Consider the following 21,673-nt stretch of genomic DNA (forward strand, 5'->3'; position numbering starts at 1 on the left):
ATAATTTTTAGCACATTCTTTAAACACACTAATGACACAGACATAAACTGCAGCATTACTAAGGGTTCATTATTATCTGTAATAATCAATATAATTGTTTACCAAAGTGTGATTAAAAATCAATTTTGTCCACGTAGGATCAGTGAGTCCAAACCTGTGATGGAATTTAATGAACTTTAGAAACAATGAGTTGTGAGTGTATCTGTAACTGTGTTGGGTTTGTGATGCACCAGTTTGAGGACTGGTTCAGGTGGACCCAGCTCTTTGTACTATAATAAGAGGGATAGGCCCCCACACCCCAAACAACCCCAAGTTTGGTACACAGTAAGGAAAAGTTTTACAAGGTATAATTTGCTATAATAGTGTATCAAAACTATATCTCTTATAGGTTTTATAAGAGATATAGTTTTAAATTGCTGAAGGAGAGACGTAAATGTTTGAATGGGCAACAACAAATACCATGTTTGAGTATAAGGCTGTACACAAGTCCACTTTTCACCATAACACCCCAGGTCACAGGTTGATGAAGAGTCTAGCAATCATCAGACCTGTAGCTGTATGTCTTGGGCACTTGGGTGAAAAGAGGATCAGAGCTGTCAGCTGATCAGCACCTGGTTGTGAGTTGGGTCAGGTAACAAGGGAGGATGCTGAACAGACTTGGTGTATCCAAACATGTGGTTAGGGTGAGTTGGGAGCATCTGGAGAAGGCCCTGGTCTGCAAGAGTTTCATATTCCACCATCAGCAGAGCTTCAAAGTAGCTTAAGGGTGGCTGGAAACATTGAGTCCAAGTGGACTTTGTTCCAAACCAAGGTGCTGTGGCTGCAAGGTGGTTGGTGCCTGTTGTAGTGCTAATACCTGAAACAGATGGTGGATGCCAGAGATGAAGAGAACTATAAAGCTAAAGGAGCCCTATCAAACTTGGCTGGCTTGTGGGACTCTTGTAGACAGGCCAAGTGAAAGGCAGCCCTAGCACTAGCTAAAGCAGGACTGTGAGCAGGACTTCTGGTTGGCCTTGAGGCAATTCTGGGATATCGTCAGGCGACTCAGAAAGGGGATGAAGCTTTGATGATCTCCTCAATTCCACTAACACATCTTGTGTAGTGGAAGCTGAGTCTAGGGAGAAATGCTTAGACTCACCCATCACTGTGGGTGAGGTCACTGGAATGGTCAAAAACCTCTATGCTGACGGGTCTTTGGGGAGGGAAGGGATTCACTGTTCCCTCACCAGGAAACAGTGCTCTGGATGTTGTAGGGCTGTCTTCAATGACACACCTCTGCAGCACTGTGTGGAATTTGGGGATATTGCCTCTGCACTGGCAGACCAGGTGATTTGGTCCCCATTTTCAAGAGGTTTCAGAGAAAACACACTCCTCGGTCTCTCCAGGAAGCTCTATGCCAGTATAATCTGTCCACTAGTGGAATCTTGGATCCAGGAAGAGCAAAGCAGTTTCCGTCCTAGTTGTGGGACACTGGACTAATCCTCTCAAGGTTATGAGAAAGTGCATGGGAGTTTACCCAACTACTCTTCATGTGTTTTGTGGACTTGGAAAAGGCAACTGACCGTGTACCTCGGAGTATCCTATGGGAGACATGGTGACTGGCCTATACTGGCAATAAAGTCCCTGTAATACTGTAGTGAGATTGGTTTGCATTGCTGGTAGTAAAGTGAGAGCTACACTCCATAGGATTGCCATTTGTCACCAATTCTGTTTATAACTTTTATGGGTACAATTTCTTGGCACAGTCAAGTAGGAGAACATTTCTCCTTCGGTGGCCTCAGGTTCATGTTCTTCGTACATGTGGACATGTAGTTCTTCTTGCTTCACCAGCTAGTGACCTCCAGCATGCACTAGGGCAATTTAGCAGATGTGTTCTCGAGTCTAAGGTTGTTATCCTCAACCAGAAAAATGTTGAGCCTCACTCTGGGTCAGGAATGAGTTACGGCTCCAAGTGAAGAAGTTTAAGGATGTCAGGGTCTTGTTCATTAGTGAAGGGAGAGAGGAGCAAGAGATGGATTGATGAGTCATAAGCGTTGATGTGGACACTGTATCGGTCTGCTGTGGTAAAGGCAAAGCAAAGCTGATGATTTACTTGTCAATATATGTTCCTTCACTTTCACTTGGCTCAGGGGGCTGGGAAGCGTATCTATAACCGGAAGGTCGCCTGTTCGATCCCCGGGCTCTCTGTCCTGGTCGTTGTGTCCTTGGGCAAGACACTTTACCCTACCGCCTACTGGTGTTGGCCAGAGGGGCCAATGGCGCGATATGGCAGCCACGCTTCTGTCAGTCTGCCCCAGGGCAGCTGTGGCTACAACCGTAGCTGCCTCCACCAGTGTGTGAATGTGAGAGTGAATGAATAGTGGCATTGTAAAGCGCTTTGGGTGCCTTGAAAAGTGCTATATAAATCCAATCCATTATTATTATTACTTAAACAGAGATTGCCAATACAAGTGGCAGAAGTTTCCAGAAACTTCCTGCTTCTAAATTCAGATAAAATTGAGGTTATTGCACCCAGCTCTTATAACCTTAAAAGCATGGTGTCTAATGGCACATACTTGCACATACTTGTACAACACAGTTTTTGTGGCACTTCAACCGGTCGTTTTTGCACCACAGCTGGGTTGAAGACGTGAGTGTGTCCGTTTTTAACACCATTTTAATGGCAGAGGGAGATGCTAGAAAACCTGAGAGTTTGTGGAAAAAAAAATTTTTGACTTCCTTTCCTCCTATATCAGAGTTTATGTGGCGATATTGTGTTAGGAGAGCTGCAACGACTTCCTGCACCATAATGATGGGTATGTGGGACAAGTTTTGTTTTATTATTACATTTTTAACATGTTCCACTATAACCAGTGTATTGTATTGCTGACAAACCTACGTAAAACCTGAAGCATCTTTTATAAATCGATTACACCAAATGGGAGCAACCTTAAGACTGAGTTCAAGTATAAGAGAACATTTTTATAAATGTATGCAGGAGTGTGGAAGTGAGGACATCTGTCTCTGCCTCTGTCTCTGTTTGCTTCCAACAGAGATGATTTTCCAGCATGTTAGTGAGAGCTTATGCAAGTGTATTGTATATATTATGAATTCCAAAACACAAGGTTTAAAATGCTTGCAGGGCTGATGGAATTAACTGTGGGGCTTCACTGATATTTCTTTCACTTGGATGGAAAGAAATATCCATCTGATTCCCTTACAGGGAAGCAAATGTAACAAACGTTTTTTTTCTGAAGTACTGTTTACTGAACCGACAGGTTTATAGGGATACGCTTAAATGATTAAGACTGAAGATTAAAGATCATAACTAGGGCTAGGTTCTTGTAATGGAAGAACACAGCGTGTATTCCCTCTGGATGCTTCGACATCTCCCACATTACAAAGACATATTAGACTAGCTGGTAATTCTAAATTGGCCATAAGAGAGAATGGAAGCCTTGTAATAGACTAGCTACCTGTTTTGCACCCTGCCTCTTGCCTTCTGATAGCTGGGATAGACAGTATATATCGTATTATTTGATCATAGAGAACAGACATACATAAATACACTAACTTCTCTAATTAATCAATCTGGATTAAATTTACTACGTAAATTGCTTAGGGTACCAGAATTATCAACATCTGTTCAGCTTTTGGAAATTATTTTTAGATGATCGTAAAAGAGGAACAACATATAATGGTAAAGGAAAAAAAACTGTAATAACAAGTCAATTTAAAGTCCACAGATTGGATTTTCCTTAAAAATAAGCTAACTAGAAGATGTGGATGAAAGATATGACCAATGAGGTTAGAACCCTTGGACACAAAATATGATAATGTCTCAGACGCATGTGCTATTTGATAAGTACAGAAAAACCCTAAGTGGGAAAGTGTATAGCTTAGCCAAGCTCAACAGGGAACAGCAGATGCGAAGCTATCTAATGAGTCACTATCTTGGGCACTGCAGATGCAGCTTCATTACCCATCGACTGCCAGAGAAGACATCTGACTGGATGAATAATTTAATGGGATGCTGGGATTAGAAAAATATTTAGAATGAAAGGGAGATGCAGGGAGTGACCGCATAGTAATTCAGCCACTCCCTGCTTCCGCGGCACATTGCCAAAAGAGAATAACGCTTTCTGAATAAAAAAATCAAGGAACCTGGAGGCAGCCAATTGGCTAGTTGTCTCATGGGAGAGACACAGGCAGATTATTAATTCAGGCTTTATTAAAAACGTGGAGAAAAATCTGGGTTATTAAATAATTAGTCAACAAAGAATTTTTGTCACAGTTGTGATGTATGCTGGAGTGAATGCAGAGTTATTAGATGAGGGAAGTGCAGTGAAATCAAAGTCATTTGACACTGAATACTTTGGATTACTTAATATATTATCATCCTTTTCATGACTACATGAATGTACTATTGCTGTGTGATTTATTACTATTACTGAAGGTTACTCGCCATACCAACACCAACTAGATTTTTAAATCTTAATATAAAATGAGTAACAGTATGTGGACATTAGGTAAGATTGCACTTTTTGCAGCGATCTCGTATAGAAAACTATTTCACGCTTATATAAAACAGGTCTGCGGCTCCGAACCGTAGTAAAGGAACCTCTGACTAATACGTCGGGTTCGTGTCGGGCTCATAGCTGAAAACTAGCTTTACTTTGTTGATTGGGTCAACTTTGCTAGCGAGAGACAGAGAGAGGCGCTGAAAGGCTGCTCCAATGGAACTTATTTTTTCAGAGGAAAACACAAATACAGCGTACAGTCAAGTCTTAATAGCTTACTTACAACTGGGCTCGTCAGGCACTCTGTTTGGCTGCAGTGGTTATTATTATATTTACATGCTTCCTGCTTCCGTTTCTGCTCGGTGACAACTCGTACTTTTCGACTGTCCTTTTTCTCCCTTCCTCACACTCACAGTCACATAACGGGTATGGCAGTCCATTCTCCCTGCAGCACGGACTACACTGCCCATGAGGCTACATTCTTTAGAGCTATGCCTGTAACTCTCTGCCCATTGCCTTCATATTAAATCGTTTTTTGACAGAATTGTTGTCTTAAGGCCAAGAAAGATGCCAAGCGGATTTATTTTACCAAGTGGATCATCATGGCCTTGCCATATTGGTCCATTTGATTGACCTTTATTATAATTATGAATTTATTTTATTTTCAAAAAAAACAGCACCATCACAATAAACTAGCTAGCAGTAGATATCAGTAGATACTAAATAATAAACGATATTGTGCAGCACGCAAGATAGACAGCGCACCATGTGCTTTGAGGCAGCAGCCAAGAAAGGTGTAGTCCGCGTCTGTGAACACCCGTGTGTACACCTGTGTGCACACCTGTGTGGATCAGCATGCTTGTATTCCAAAGGATTCTCCATGTAACGATCTGCTAGGGAGTGTGGGGAGCCACAGCCCCGTCCCCCAGGGTATGAAGCAGGTATGGAGGAGATCCAGGCCCCAGATACTAGCGTCTTTGAAGAGACAGTTTAGGTCTTCCTGGCATTTAATATCTATATATATGGTTTCAGGTCGAAATATTGGAAGGTCTCTAGTCTTGTACTAGTGCAAACAAGAGATTCCAAGGACAGATTTTACCAAGTGGTTTGATAAGCTTGATTCTAACTGATGGGTCGATTGCACCAACCATACCTACCAACTTAGCCTTGGCTATGGCTGGTAGTGTTCAGGTGAGCCCACGAGTGACTTTGCCTGTTGCCTTGAGGCAAGTCATTGTGTTCTGCCAATTCTTGGTTTGAGCTTTCCATGGTCAAAGGAAAATGAAAGGCAATTTAACAGACCGCTACGGTCAGCACCAAAACATTATTTTTCAAGCAGTATAACTGAATAACAATCAACAAGAAGCAGTCATGTAGAAAATACTATATCTTTTTATTTGATTTGGGATCCTTTGCTCATAGAATTATGTGAGAAAAACTGAAAAGAACGCCAGAGTACATCAGCTGCAAAGGCTAGTACCCCCACGCTAAGCATGCCTACCGCAGACACGAGCAAAACAGATAAATATGAAGTCATGCCAGCTCGGATGTTGCCCTGATCCAGCAGATACCAGGAACAACATCAGAGATCTCTGTCCAGAAGAGTGCAGTCCTAGGAACAGCTAAGATACTGTGCAGGACCCTCAAACTCCCAGGCCTCTGGTAGAGAACCCAAGCTTGAAGGCTAGACTGCCTTCAGAGGCGAGAGGGGAATTAATAATAATAATGGATTGCATTTATATAGCGCTTTTCGGGGCCCTCAAAGCACTGTAGAATTCCACTATTCATTCACTCTCACATTCACACACTGGTGGAGGCAGCTACAGTTGTAGCCACAGCTGCCCTGGGGCAGACTAACAGAAGCGAGGCTGCCATATTGCAGCAGGTGAAGTGTCTTGCCCAAGGACACAACAAGTGAGACTGTCCGAGCCGGGGCTCGAACTGGCAACCTTCCGGTTACAAGACGAACTGCCAACTCTTTGAGCCACGATCGCCCCGATGCTATAAAAAAAATTATATATAAGTAAAATATACCTGTTATATACTTGACGAGTGACGAATCATGCTTCTCTGTCTGACAATTTGATGGACAAGTCTGGATTTGGTAGTTGCCAGGAGAACGATTCTTGTTTGATTGAGCTGTTCCAAGTGTAAAGTTTGGTTGGGGGGGGGGGAGAGATTATGGTGTGGGTGGTTAAGGTTGTTTTTCAAGAGTTGGGTTTGTCCCTTAGTTCCAGTCAAAGGAACTCTTAATGCTTCAGCATACCAAGATATTTTGGACAATTACATGCTCCCAGCTTTGTGGACCACTTTCGGGACTTTGCACAAAGCAAGGTCCATACAGACATGGATTAGTAGAACTTGACTGACCTGCACAGAAATGTGACTTCAACCTGAGAGAACATCTTTGGGATAAATTAGCTTGGAGACTTTGAGTCAAAGATTCCCATGAACACACTCCTGAACCTTGTGGTAAACCTTCCCATAAGAGTTGAGTCGCTGTTTCTGATCTTTTAATGATGATAAATCAATCAGTTGCAAGGTCCAAAATTCAGCATACTTACTGAGACCAAAGTGAGTCTGTCTGTCTCTGTCTCACAGTGAGAGTTAGAGACTGACAACACAATGAAGCCTTTGAAAGGCTTTTGATAGATAGATAGATAGATAGATAGATAGATAGATAGATAGATAGATAGATAGATAGATAGATAGATAGATAGATAGATAGATAGATAGATAGATAGATAGATAGATAGATAGATAGATAGATAGATAGATAGATATGAAATCAAATGATCTTGTGTATCCTGTGTACTCTCGCAAGGTTGCTTCCTTTAAAGTTATTCACATGTTTTTTGTGCAGGTTGTATCCCTTTGCTGTTCCTACTGTGTTAAAAGAGCTGTCATAGGGGGGTCAGAGCACTGAGGCAAACACAGGTTTACTGATGACACAGAGCAAAATTGAAGACAAATGATGCTTGTTAAAGACCTGTTAATCTGTTTGCTTGTGGCTTTGGTACCCTTCCTGTGATATATGTTGTCTGTTTGAGCATGCTGGCTAATGCTAACTGATGCTAACAATGCTAGCAGCCATAACAGAACAAAGCAATTGCTTTGGAGCAATTCTAATCAAATTTTCAGATGTTACATTTTCCAAAATTTTGCCTCGTGATTGACTTGTTTATTGACAAAATTGGATGTGAAGTTGTTGTCATTTCACACACTGCAGTGAAAGTTTTCATTACCAGTATGATTACATTAATGCCATGTCACAATCCATCCATTATAAATGAATATTCACAAATCAGGGGAAAAAATGGCTGACTTCTTTCTCTGTCCATCATCTCTCACCACAGTGTTGCAGCTGTCACTTTGTCTCCAGTGTGTGGAAGACATATTGTCCTGTGACATGCATAACATTTTGTGCATGAGCCCACCAGACTTGGGGTTTATTTATTGGGAAAAAGTTCCAAAGAACATTACAGACATTTGTAAGTCTAAGTCTTTTAGTCTAAGCAAACCCCAACTCTGGCTTGTATGCACTTCTAACCCCTCACCACCCCAGGTAATCTGTATATGTACATGCATGAGTCATTCCATACATGTGAATGCAGTTTAAGTGCACCTGTCTGCAGCCACCACAGCTTCGCACCTTAGCTCCAGCAGCTTGCTGCTCTGAGTCCCCCTCCTTCTCAAATGCTGTCTTCTGTCCTTCCTCTCTGCTTGCCTCCACTGGCGCCCACAAGGTCGTAATATTTTTCAAGGTATGTATGGGTGTATAACTCTCAAAGAGAGCTGCCATCTTCTTTTATGTGGGATATATCTGCTATTTTCTGCTCACTCTCTGACCGAAGAGTCGGTTCTATAGCTTGCTTGCGTCACTGCTGTCAGCCTCCCGCTGCTGCCTGGATATCTGGCCCGAACCTCAAGAGATGTGAGGCAACCACCGGCAACCACCGAGTCTTTGGCAGCAAACTCAAGCTGGTGTCACATGTTGATTGGATGGAAATGCTAGCTCCTGAGCATCCATTAATCAACTCCCCTGTGAAACTGCAAGTCTCCAGAACAAAATGGATGTGTTCCATTAGGAACTTACCATTTTGATTCAGCAGGCAGATAGTTTGCAGAAATATATAATACTGTGAGGTGGATCCAAGCTTTACAGCATCTTAGCTAACTTTGCTGACACCAAAAATCCTAAAGTGAACAGTTGGCATTCCTTAACATTTGTGAAGAGGTTTTTGGCTTTAGCTATGATTAATGTATCATTTCATCAGAAGATTTTAATGACTATGATCCTAGGCTTAGCATATTGTTGAGCTCAGTAGTTACATATGAACAAGTTCTTCTTACTGTTCCAACTCATAGGTGAAGTTGGAGTCTGTCCATCCGTGGAATGACTGGGTAGCTGCCAGGCCAGGTTGGTTAGAAATGAATGAGTGAGAGGTATGACTTCTACTAAATCAGTTGCTGATTGTGTTGTTCTGTCAGAAGGATGAAAATAAAATATAAACACTGACTTTGGGCCAAAGTACAAAAGCTAGAAAATGTACTTGAAATGCACTGTAGCTGTCAAAAGAGCTAAAAGACAAAGGGTTGTGCTAGAGATGGACATCAAAAGGGGTTCTTTTCAAGGTATTGTGTTTTGTAAAGCTTTATACATCATTGCTATGCGTTAACCATAATAATAATACATGAACATGGATTATAGCTTGAAAACGCTTTAGACTGGGTGAGTCATCAGAATATGGTAGCTATATATAATCAGGACATCTGTCAGTTTTCTGGGTAGGCCTTAATGTTGTAAAACTGAGAACACTTACAAAGGGAAGCAGGGAAGCACCAGGAGTGGCAGTTTTCTTTTTCCTCTCGATATTTTGTCTTAAACACATTTTTCTGCTGCGATGTTCATGATACAGAATGTGAACAGAGAGAATAAGGAACCTGCTATCATTAGCTGGTCGTAATTTCCTGGATAACTCCTAATGACTTTGGTGATCCCTGCAGACATTCATGTTCTCCAAAGCAAGAAATAAATTTGCGAATGTGCATCCACGGTCTTCATCAGAGTGATTTAGTGGATTGTGAAAAACAGCCTGCAGTGCAAAATCCAAATGAGGATGGCCTGATATGCCCTGCTTATTATCTGAGTTGTTTTTTCACAGTTGATTCATTTTTACTCATAAATACCCCGGTGAAGTACTGCAGCGACAGCTTACTACTACCCCTAATGCACCTTAATCATTTGGCCATGAGGTTAAAAATAAAATGGCGAGAATTTACATGCAGACAGACTCTTACACAATGAGGAAATGTGATACATGGACTCATAAATTAACTTTCAGACAATGTTAATATAATCACAACAGGCTAGCAGTTGCTCTCTCTCTCTCTCAATGGAAAGTTCTGGACCGTTGCAACGATTTGTAGGTCAGCACATTCAGCCACCATGCTGGATATGTGCATGCTCAATTTCTGAATATAAAAATGATCTTTATCTAGTATTATTTGGGCAAAAGACTTGGAAACTCCTGAAGATATCACACCTAAAGCAAGTGGCCAACACATCCCACATTTACCTCCACTTTATATGTTGAAGTATGCATAAGACAACCCACTCACCTCTTCTAATCATAGTGAATTTTATCACAAATGTTTGACAGACAGCCTTTAAAAATTAATTAGATCAGAGGCATGGCCTTTGGTTATAAATAGTCTGTTTAATATTCACTGTGTATAAGATGTTTTCTAGGTTAGCCTGGATGAGATGCAGCTGGCAAGCTTGTACACAGGGCTGGGTATCGTCACTCATTTCTAGAATCGATTCGATTCCGATTCACAAGGTCCCGAATTGATTCAATCCACGATTCGATTCAATTCGATTTGAATATGGGAAATTTTGCCTCAGACAGTCAGAAATATTATGATTTAGATCAGTACATTTACATATTTTTGTATCTATAAAAAGGAAGCTGACACTTTCCAGACTTTATCAAAGGTGTGAGCGTCACAGCAGATGCCTTTGTGTCAAAGTAGCTGAGGATAAAACACAGAAAAACATGAAGGTTTTCCTTTCCTGGGATTTTATAAAAAATATTCTGCAGTACATCAAAAACGAAAGAAAACCATTAATGAACATATGAACATTACCTGATGCTGCCGGCATGAAGCAGAGCAAAGTTACAGAGGTTTGATTACAGACACAGCTGAGCATTTTGCAATTTTGCATAATTTTAAAAAGTTTAAATTTGTTCAGTATTGAACGGCAGAAATGAGGCTTTGTTTTCGGAAGTACAAGAAAAAAAAACAGTGTCTGACAGGCTGTAAACAACCGTAGACTTGTGCGTAACAAGCAAGCGAATAATGCAGAAAACAGGTTTTTAGACGGGAAACTGTTCTTGAAGTACAGAGAGAGAGAGAGCTGTGCATGAAGTGTGATTTTATCGTGGTGGAAGCAAAACAATGAGAGGGAATTCATGACGATGTTTATGTGAAGCGTAGTTTGGATCTTCTTTTGCTGCTGGTTTACTCAATATTGTTTGGAGAGAGAAAAACCTGCAGCTTCAGAATCAGCGCAAAAACGACGTAAACACAAAACGCGGACCCGCCGAAACATCAGAATCAGCGAGCTGTCGGCTTTCAGCTCGTGTCCGTGCAGTCAGGTGAGAAAGTCTCACTGATTCTGATGCGTCGGCGGCTCCGCGCTTTGTGTTTATGTCTTTGTGCAGAATCCGTGTTGTTTTAGCTGTTTGGTGGTTGTTGAAATTTTGGGAGGTTTAACCTGAGATTCTGGCGTTTTGGCCAAAATAAATTTATATTAAAAAATCAATTCAGGATTTTAATGAATCGATTTCACGTTATCCAAGCGAGAATCAATAATAAATCGATAATCAAAACCCACCCCTACTTGTACAGTATTTGTGTTCCAAGTGTTTTTGCTTTTTACAGCATCACACGCATCAATTTCTTTGCCACTGCTAAAAGCATCAGCGTTACCGCATCTGTCATCAATTGCACTCTGCTCCAGAAAGTTAATTCATTTTCATTCCTTCTGACTAGAAAATGGCTTTCTCTGATCCCCCATGGTTAGATGTTGGTCTGTGATGATTTGCAAATGGTAAATGGCCTGTATTTATATAGCGCCTTACTAGTCCCTAAGGACCCCAAAGCGCTTTACATATCCAGTCATCCACCCATTCACACACACATTCACACATTGGTGATGGCAGCTACATTGTAGCCACAGCCACCCTGGGGCGCACTGACAGAGGCGAGGCTGCCGGACACTGGCGCCACCGGGCCCTCTGACCACCACCAGTAGGCAGTAGGTGAAGTGTCTTGCCCAAGGACACAACGACCGAGACTGTCCAAGCCAGGGCTCGAACCGGCAACCTTCCGATTACAAGACGAACTCCCAACTCTTGAGCCACGATCGCCCCAAATGAACTCTAATGCATCATGCTTCCTCTGTGCACATTTGGACTAGTGAGGATAGTCTAGGCTTACTTGTACTTGAAAGAGCATCTTTTGAAATCTAAGAAAATCGAAGAAATTACAAACAGTATACTATATCATCAAATATATGGCATGTAAAGTGCGCCTGTATTTGAACAAGTTAGGACATCTGAGTTATTGTAGAAATAAATAATAACTGTAAAAAAATGAAATACTCCTTTTTCTTCCCCACCAAAGGTTTTCACTCAGCTACGAGTTTCTCCTCGACACGTTCTCACTTCCAAAGCGTAACATTTTACGCTAGGTGACAAATCGTCAGTATATTACACTTCCGGGCACCCAACGCATGCCTATATTACGAGATCGCAAAAATGAGGAAACATGAGAGCCATTTGGAATGAATCTACACATGTACGTTTGTTTTACTCTCTAATGTCATTAAAGTGCTGGTTAAGGTTATGGTTAGGGCTGGAATACAGGGCTGGAACGTGTATTACCGAGGCGCGTCATTCTATGGATTTCATCCATAATATAAGAACGCGTAAGGTCACCTGTTGCGTTCCTCAGGAACGGCTCGGGACTTGACAAATGGTCTCTATATTACGCCTCGGGAGTGAGAATGGTCTTTTCTTCTTGGCTTCACAAAATTTACAGTATCTTTGAGCTCAGAGTTTAGTTTTATGAACTACAACTGCAGCTGCAGCAGTGTAGCACTTCCTTTTTTTATTTTGGCATAATTAAAAAACAAACTTCCCATTGCTTTAGTTGTTGTGTCCACATAGGGTCTGGAAGAAAGCACAGTCGATAAACAAGCTCATAATATACTTAAAACGTTTTTGATAGAACAAAAAATGTTCCACGTGGATTTATAGCAGCGGCATCTTCCACTGGTTGAATCAAAAGGGGAAAAGCCTTTTTTTCCATTGAACTAATGGAATAGATTATATCAACAAGTAGGGCAGTGCTAGGAAGATTCATCCAGAGCTACCATAATATCATAGCTTTCTTTTTCTATCGAGGCCTTAAACATCATGCATAATTTATATGCCTTAAATATTTGTATTTATTGAATCTATCTATATTATTAACATCAGTAAAGGTGAGAGAGTTTGTGTTTCGTATTTCTTTTGAAATAGTAGTAAATTGAAATGTAGCGTTAAATCAACAGACCACCAGAAATCCTCAGAAATATTTATACATACATTTGATTAGCTTTGATTAAAAACTACAGTCACTATGCACAGTTTTGTGTGTTGTGGGTTTTCCTGCATGTACCTCTTTATATTTGAGCACTACAGTGTACAGTATGCGATAAAGCTACACTGACTGGTGCTATGTAAGTTTTAAAACATGACGGCAAACCATAGAAATGACTAGAAACAAGCAGAGGCCATTTATTTTGATGATGTGAGATGCCCCTTTAAGGGTCTTGGACACAGCGGTCTTGCTCTGAATCACCTCTGTCTGCTCAGACTTGCTGAGGTGCAGGTGATGTGGGCACAGTGCCAACACTGCAGTGTTTGCCTCTCCTACCAGTATTGTGCTACATCTGATGCATTTCATTCATTTTAGATGCAACAAACAGTTAATATTAAAAGATGTGTTTTCTCTTTATAATGTTGCTGTCATTTAAAGACACAAAGAATGTGCAGTATTGCAGTATTACACACATTCAGATACAGAAAATGACAAACTAAAGAAAAATGCATGCTAATGCATCGTAGTAAGGGTTGAAAAGTCTGTCATGGGATAAAGGTGGCTCTAGACAAGCTCGGATTTGCAGTGACGCTTCCCTCTAAGTGGACTCGGACCATTGTAGCAACATGTCGCCTGTCTATATTTTCTAGTGGACGTGAAAGAGTCAAAAAGAGCATGTAAACTTTGTAATCCATATGCGATTAACTGTGAGGTCATATTTCTGCTTGGACCTAAATCCCATTGAGATTAAAGTTGGATTTGGCAGAATTTTGGAGAACAGATTAAAGCAAAGATTGTTTTGTTACTCAGTGATCTGAATATGGAATTTTGCCAGTGCAACAATTTTCTGTTGACAGCTATTTTCCAGATGAGGAGGCTAAACACTCGAGCTGCATGCTGCTCTTTTTTTAATACCATCTCTTAATTACCAGATGCAAAAGTGATGAATGTAAAAACAAGTTACAGAAATTTAAGTGAGTCTTACCTGACTCCTAAATCTGCCGTTGCAAGCAGTGGAAGGAATTCCATCTCTAGAGCATTAATTATGAAGCATTTCAGTGAAATTTAGGGCAGCTGGTAACTCGTCACTAAGTGTTCCAGGCTTCATTTACCAGAAAAGACTCACAGCAGTCTCACTTTTTCTCTGTGTTGTGAAAGCATCCGCTTTACACTTCCTGCACTATAAATACCAGATGTGGATGCATAAAAGTATAGCTGATGATAAGTCAGGGGTACCTTTTATTTTTATCTATCATTTATGATACTGGAATATAACTAATTAGGGACGATGAAGACGCCAGTTTAAGATGTTTTTACTCTGAGGTTGCTTTCAATCTTTCAGATGAGCCAAATTAACAACTCCCTGTCATCAAAGGAGCTTGTAAAGAAAAGCGTCTGGACTTCTTTAAGTTGCTTGAAGACGTTTCACCTCTCATCCGAGAAGCTTCTTCAGTTCTAAGGTCAAATGGTGGAGAGTCCCAGATATAAACCTAGTGGGAGTATCCCCCCACAGAGGGACAAAAGGACCCCCTGATGATCCTCTAATCGCCTGAGCCAAGCTGTGAAACTGGGTGTGGGTCCCAATCAGCCAGAGTTTCGGGTGTGTTCATTGTGAAACCTGGCCCCACCTTATCATGTGAATTCCTGAGGTCAGATGGCCCAGGATGTGAGTGGGCGTTAAGGCGTCTGGGGAGGGATCTCAAAACTGATTATAGATGGCAGAGAGTTGGTGTCGTAAACCCCCGCCTCTGTTCAAAGATGGTCGCTCACAGTGGACATAGATGGATTCTTTCACTCCTCTTTCAAACCATTTGTCCTCTCTGTCCAAAATGTGAACATTGGCATCCTCGAAAGAGTGACCTTTGACCTTAAGATGCAGATGGACAGCTGAGTCTTGTCCTGTGGAGGTGGCTCTTCTGTGTTGTGCCATGCGCTTATGAAGTGGCTGTTTGGTCTCTCCAATGTAGAGGTCTGAGCATTCCTCGCTGCACTGTACAGCATACACCACATTGTTAAGTCTGTGTTTTGGCGTTTTGTCTTTCGGGTGAACCAGTTTCTGTCTGAGCGTGTTGCTGGGTCTGAAATGCACCGGGATGTCATGCTTGGAGAAAACTCCTAAGTATTTCTGATACACCGGCTACATAGGGGATGACAATGTTGTTGCGTCTGTCCTTCTTATCCTCCCTCGCTGGTGTCTGATCTTCTTTTCTGTGCCTCTTTGCTGACTTTAAGAACGCCCATTTAGGATAGCCGCACGTTTTGAGTGCTTCCTTTACATGTGTGTGTTCCTTCTTTTTCCCTTCAGGCTTAGAGGGAACATGTTCTGCCCGGTGGTGTAGGGTCCTGATTACTCCAAGTTTGTGTTCCAGAGGGTGATGGGAGTCAAAGAGGAGGTACTGGTCCGTGTGTGTGGGCTTCCGGTAAACTTCGATGTTGAGGTTGCCGTTCTCTTCAATGTGCACAGCGCAGTACAGGAAAGGCAAACAGTTATCCCTGTGCCATGGGCTCCCCCGTGTCACCTATTGTAGCCAACCTTTACATGGAGGAAGTGGAAAGGAAGGCTCTTGGCTTTTTCAAAGGAAGAGTACCCAGCCACTGGTACAGATATGTAGACGACACCTGGGTCAAAATCAAGACGCAAGAAGTGGAATCCTTCACTGCGCACATTAACGCTGTGGATAAAAACATCAAGTTCACCAGGGAAGACACAAAGGATAACTGTTTGCCTTTCCTGGACTGCGCTGTGCACATTGAAGAGAACGGCAAACTCAACATCGAAGTTTACCGGAAGCCCACACACACGGACCAGTACCTCCTCTTTGACTCCCATCACCCTCTGGAACACAAACTTGGAGTAATCAGGACCCTACACCACCGGGCAGAACATGTTCCCTCTAAGCCTGAAGGGAAAAAGAAGGAACACACACATGTAAAGGAAGCACTCAAAACGTGCGGCTATCCTAAATGGGCGTTCTTAAAGTCAGCAAAGAGGCACAGAAAAGAAGATCAGACACCAGCGAGGGAGGATAAGAAGGACAGACGCAACAACATTGTCATCCCCTATGTAGCCGGTGTATCAGAAATACTTAGGAGTTTTCTCCAAGCATGACATCCCGGTGCATTTCAGACCCAGCAACACGCTCAGACAGAAACTGGTTCACCCGAAAGACAAAACGCCAAAACACAAACTTAACAATGTGGTGTATGCTGTACAGTGCAGCGAGGAATGCTCAGACCTCTACATTGGAGAGACCAAACAGCCACTTCACAAGCGCATGGCACAACACAGAAGAGCCACCTCCACAGGACAAGACTCAGCTGTCCATCTGCATCTTAAGGATAAAGGACACTCTTTCGAGGATGCCAATGTTCACATTTTGGACAGAGAGGACAGATGGTTTGAAAGAGGAGTGAAAGAAGCATCTATGTCCACTGTGAGCGACCATCTTTGAACAGAGGCGGGGGTTTACGACACCAACTCTCTGCCATCTATAATCCAGTTTTGAGATCCCTTCCCAGACGCCTTAACGCCCACTCACATCCTGGGCCATCTGATCTCAGTAATTCACATGATAAGGTGGGGCCAGGTTTCACAATGAACTCACCCGAAACTCTGGCTGATTGGGACCCACGCCCAGTTTCACACCTTGGCTCAGGCGATTAGAGGATCATCAGGGGGTCCTTTTGTCCCTCTGTGGGGGGTCACTCCCACTAGGTTTATATCTGGGACTCTCCACCATTTGACCTTAGAACTGAAGAAGCTTCTCGGATGAGAGGTGAAACGTCTTCAAGCAACTTAAAGAAGTCCAGACGCTTTTCTTTACAAGCTCCTTTGACTACGATGACCTGGATGACTGAGAACCTTCACAGACAAGTCCCTGTCATATTTTGCCATGTGCATGTATATAAATGCTGTGTGGATGACTATTATGAATGCCTGATTATTACATCAATTATTGACCACTGACATAGTGGGCCATCAAATCCTCTTGTAGTAGGCTACTGTGGTTAAACCTTTGCCAAACTTCACTTGATTTTCTCTGGGACACCCCAGTTGTTGCTGGGTCCTCTTTTCTTCCTAACATTATGAAGTTTCAAAGGTTGGTCGACACACACACTATGCTGACAATACCCAATTGTATCTGCTTCCCAGCCTGCTGCAAGACAGTTTTAGAGAAGAGAACTTGACACTATGGAAAGAGAAATGGGGGGTTGGATTTCATCTTTCAGAATTCAGAGAAGAAAGCCAGAATTTTGAGATTAATGTCAGAAATCTGATTTTTCTCACAATTCTGATCCCCCAACACACACACACACTTTTTTTTCCCTATTGGTCCTAATCCTCTTCTGTACAATTCAGAACTGGGGTGTGGCACTACTCTTATGTCCATCCACTGAGACCAAAGTCCTGGTGTACTCACAGACAGCTAAAGACAGCTATACGCACTGTGGCACTGAAAGTAATGTAACAAATTACTTACTTACTTTACTCATTACTTGAAAAAAGTAATTGGATTACAGTAAAGTGTTATTTGTAACGCGTTACTGCCCATATCTGCCTGTAACCAGAGGACACTATTTATGCTCCTATGACAGTAAATTATTAATTCAACTTTTCCCTTTTTAGGAAAATGCTGTTAACCAATCATTCGACTGAAATCGTGGCCAGAGTTTAAGATGTTTGGCAGTACAGTGTACCCGTGTGCATAAATGTGATTTCTTTGCCAGTGAAAGACTTTGAAATTTTGAAATGCTAATATTGCTTATGTTCTTTGTGCCACTTGATTATATCACTTCTTACATTAAAGGAAAAGGGGGAATAATACAATAAAATGCTCTGTCTTAAACCAGCTCACATCACGCTCTGTGTTTCATTCCTCTCCACTGGGTCCCTGCAGCTGCTCACATTACGTTGCTAGCAGCATAGCACCCACCCACCTGAATTTTCTTTTTCAGATTTGTCAGCCTCCTTGTTAACTGCAGTTGGCAAAAAGCAACCAAAATTGATCTAAGCGCCAAGACGTGATGGATGACAAAGGTGTCTCCTTAAATCTTCTGCAGCTTAAAATGTACCAGGTACCCATTGCTGTCCACAAAATATGGCTCCCATAGACATCTGAACATAAGACCTCACCACTGAAACTGGGATATTTGCTTCAAAGGACCAAGTTTCCTCAGCATACGTCACAAACTTCTAAGAATGAAGAGCTTCAGTAAAAACAAAAAGCATGTGTTCACAGTGAGCGCAGATCTGTAGCCTGTGCTCCCGCCGAGGGATTCACATAGCAGAAAAGTAGGGCTGGGTATCGTCACTGACTTCTAGAATCGATTCGATTCACAAGGTCCTGAATCGATTCAATTCAATTTGATTCAATTCGATTTGAATCTGGGAAATTTTGCCTCAGACAGTCAGAAATATTATAATTCAGATCAGTACATTTACATATTTTTGTATCTATAATAAGGAAGCTGACACTTTCCAGACTTTATCAAAGGTGTGAGCATCACAGCAGAGGCCTTTGTGTCAAAGTAGCTGAAGATAAAACACAGAAAAACATGAAGGTGATTTTCCTGTTCTGGGATTTTATAAAAAATATTCTGCAGTACATCAAAAACGAAAGAAAACCATTAATCAACATATGAACATCACCTCTGAAGTTACAGCAGTTTTATTACAGACACAGCGTTTTGCATTTTGTATAATTTTAAAAAGTTTAAATTTGTTCAGAAGGGCGTAAACACAAAGCGCGGACCCGCCGAAACATCAGAATCAGCGAGCTGTCGGCTTTCAGCCCCGACCGTGTCCGTGCCGTCGGGTGAGAAAGGCGACATCTCACTGATTCTGATCCATCGGCGGGTCCGCGCTTTGTGTTTACGTCTTTGTGCAGAAGCCGTGCTCCTGCTCTCATTTACTGTTTTAAATGTTTGGTGGTTGTCAAAATTTTGTGACGTTTCACCTGAGATTCTGGAATTTTGGGCAAAATACATTTATATATAAAAAAATCGATTCAGGATTTAATGAAACGATATCACGTTATCCAAGCCAGAATCGATTTTAATCGATGAATCGATTATTAAAACCCACCCCTACAGAAAAGCAAAACTCATTTATCACTCTCAGTGGTCACTTAATGCAGTAACCATGGCTACCACTTCATGTGGTCATGCTGCAGCAATGTGCAATGGAATTTCTCTATCTGCCTACTTTTGTTCAGTGTGGCAGACGTGGTTGTTCTGCAAAGGATTTCAATTTGTGTTCAAATGAGAGTGTGTCAGTGTGTTCGCTGCTGTGTCAGTGGAAAAGTGGATGAACTGAAAGAAGGGATTCATACTCAGAAAATTCCTCTCTTGAGTTGGAAGGTTGGTTGAGATTTGACATGGACTGAATGTAAAGCAGCAGGACACCCTTAGACGATGATGAGACTGGCTGTCATGAATATTGTGAAGAAAAATGAGACAAAAAGAAAAGCGTGTGCTCATTTGTTGGTTGCAAATCAAAATTTCTCATTCTTCCACATCCTGAAGGTGTTCTACAGAATATTGGGATTTCATAACTGTAGAGGCTCGAATTCACTGTTTGAGTGAGAACTAGTTTGAGATGATTGGAGCTTTGTGGGAAGGTGTGTTGTCCAGCTGGAAGCATCCATCAGAAAATGGGTATACTGAAGTCAGAAAGAAATTGACATGGTCAGCAACAACACTCAGGTAAGCTGTGACATTTAAATGATGTCTGTGGTGAAATGTGAGAAGTCAGATGCATTGCAACTTAAGACAACACCAGCTATCTCTTCCTACGAAGATGGTCATTTGTTGAGGTGAATGCTCATGTATCTGTAGCTCTCCATTAATGCTACGTCTTCTCCCAGAATGGAAATGTGTTCACTTTGTCCTAAAAGTTATCACCATTTCCTTTGTCTCTGCCACATTTTGGAGGAGGTACCACCCCACTGCACAGTGTGGTCCAACAGTTCCCTATACTCTGTCTCCTCCTCACTCCCGTCAGCCAAGAAGATGAAAATGAAGCTGCAGTTCACACAGGCTCACAACTGGACAATAGAAAATGATCTGATGAGTCTCGATTTCTGCTGTTATGTTCAGATGGGGAATTCAGAAACATGTAAACATGTGAATACAAGGATCCATCCATCCTGGTTTGCACCAACAGTTCAGGCTGTAATGATGTGGGGGCTTTGGGCCCCTTAGGACCAAATAAGCATCAGTTAAACACTACAGTCCACCCGAGTATTGTTGCTGACCACGTCCACCAATTTATGAAAAGAGTGGACCCATCGTCTTCCAGCAGGATAATGTCCCACGTCAAAAAGCTCAAATCATCTGAGAATGTTGCACCGAAATCTCTGAGGGATGTTTGAATTTGTGCCATGAAGAATTAAGGTGATTCTGAAGGCAAAGGGGGTGTCCGACCTGGTATTAGCACAGTGTCTCAGCAGCTGGATAGTGTAGTGGTAAGACTACACACCTTTTGGAGTGGTAATCGCATGTTCAATTCCCACCTGGTATCCAGTAAGGGTCCTGGCTAGATCCCCCATGCTAAAAAAACCAAGCCCTGGAATGGCGCAGCTAGGTCTTCATCTTGGACACAAGCATTTCACTACATGTTGTACTCTGTATGATTGTGTACGTGACAAATAAAGTTTGTTTGTGTATCTAATAGTGGGTATCTCAGGTTGGACCACCTTGTTTCTAACAGGTGGAATGCATCTACTTGAGCTATCATGTCAGTAATGTTACAACTGAATAGAAAAATATCACGGCAGTGTCCTATATTTCAAAAATTCAGTTTATAATACATTGTGTTTATTTTTCCTCCTTACATGACATTTCACAGGCTCAGTGCCCGCTAGGAGGAAATTCTTATAACAATCCCAAGTTAAAAGAATATAAAAAAGTGTACTGGAATAAAATGTGTGTGGTCATTCCCAGTATCTCTCAAACAATTATGGTTCTTTGCATCTCTGTCCTTCCTCTGCTATCTTTCTCTCTGCAGACCATGCAAGCGGCACGATGCCCGACAGACGAGCTGTCGCTGACTAACTGTGCCGTGGTGAGTGAGAAGGATCTGCAGTCAGGACAGTGAGTACTTCCTATTACCTAATCACCGTCGCATTTATCAATCTGAGCACACACCCGGGCATCTCTCCAATCAGTTTTCCAAATACCCACCTGACCGCCCACTTTATCACCCATTATTCATCCTGGAGACGACAGTCGGTGATCTGATGGAGTGACTTGCAGCGGATGATTATCATTTCACTTTATTATGGAACAATGATAAGTAAAGCTGCAGGAATCTGATGAAAATCTGCACTCAGGTCAAACTGAAGATTCTGTTGTCTGCCATGGGGCAAGAGGTGGGTCACATCCTGTACAGGTCTTCACTTTGGGGCTATCCTGGAGCTTCTGAGGTTATCATAGGTGTGGATTCCAACCCTGTGATGACTCAGAACTCAGAAGGTTAAAATCTACACATCTAATACACGGTTCATTGTGTTGCTTTTAAA

At 42.0% G+C, this 21,673-nt stretch overlaps 1 protein-coding gene across 3 annotated transcripts in view; it reads left to right on the forward strand.

The window, feature by feature from the left end:
* The window catches only part of LOC147331752 (vesicle-fusing ATPase), a 77,315-nt gene that overhangs the window by 22,202 nt on the left and 33,440 nt on the right, over positions 1-21,673 (forward strand). For 2 of the 3 annotated variants that reach the window (XM_086287957.1, XM_086287958.1), the window contains exons 2-3: positions 8,246-8,263; positions 21,160-21,245. In XM_086287957.1, coding sequence (XP_086144083.1) covers positions 8,246-8,263; positions 21,160-21,245 — 104 coding nt within the window. The remainder of the gene's footprint in view (positions 1-8,245; positions 8,264-21,159; positions 21,246-21,673) is intronic. The other variant, XM_086287959.1, reaches the window with a different exon arrangement.

Source organism: Aulonocara sp. 'chitande type north' Nkhata Bay, linkage group LG4, assembly GCF_057382095.1.
Source record: "Aulonocara sp. 'chitande type north' Nkhata Bay isolate Kocher_YH1m ecotype deep benthic linkage group LG4, A_spYH_male_GT1.1, whole genome shotgun sequence".
Lineage (NCBI taxonomy): Eukaryota > Metazoa > Chordata > Actinopteri > Cichliformes > Cichlidae > Aulonocara > Aulonocara sp. 'chitande type north' Nkhata Bay.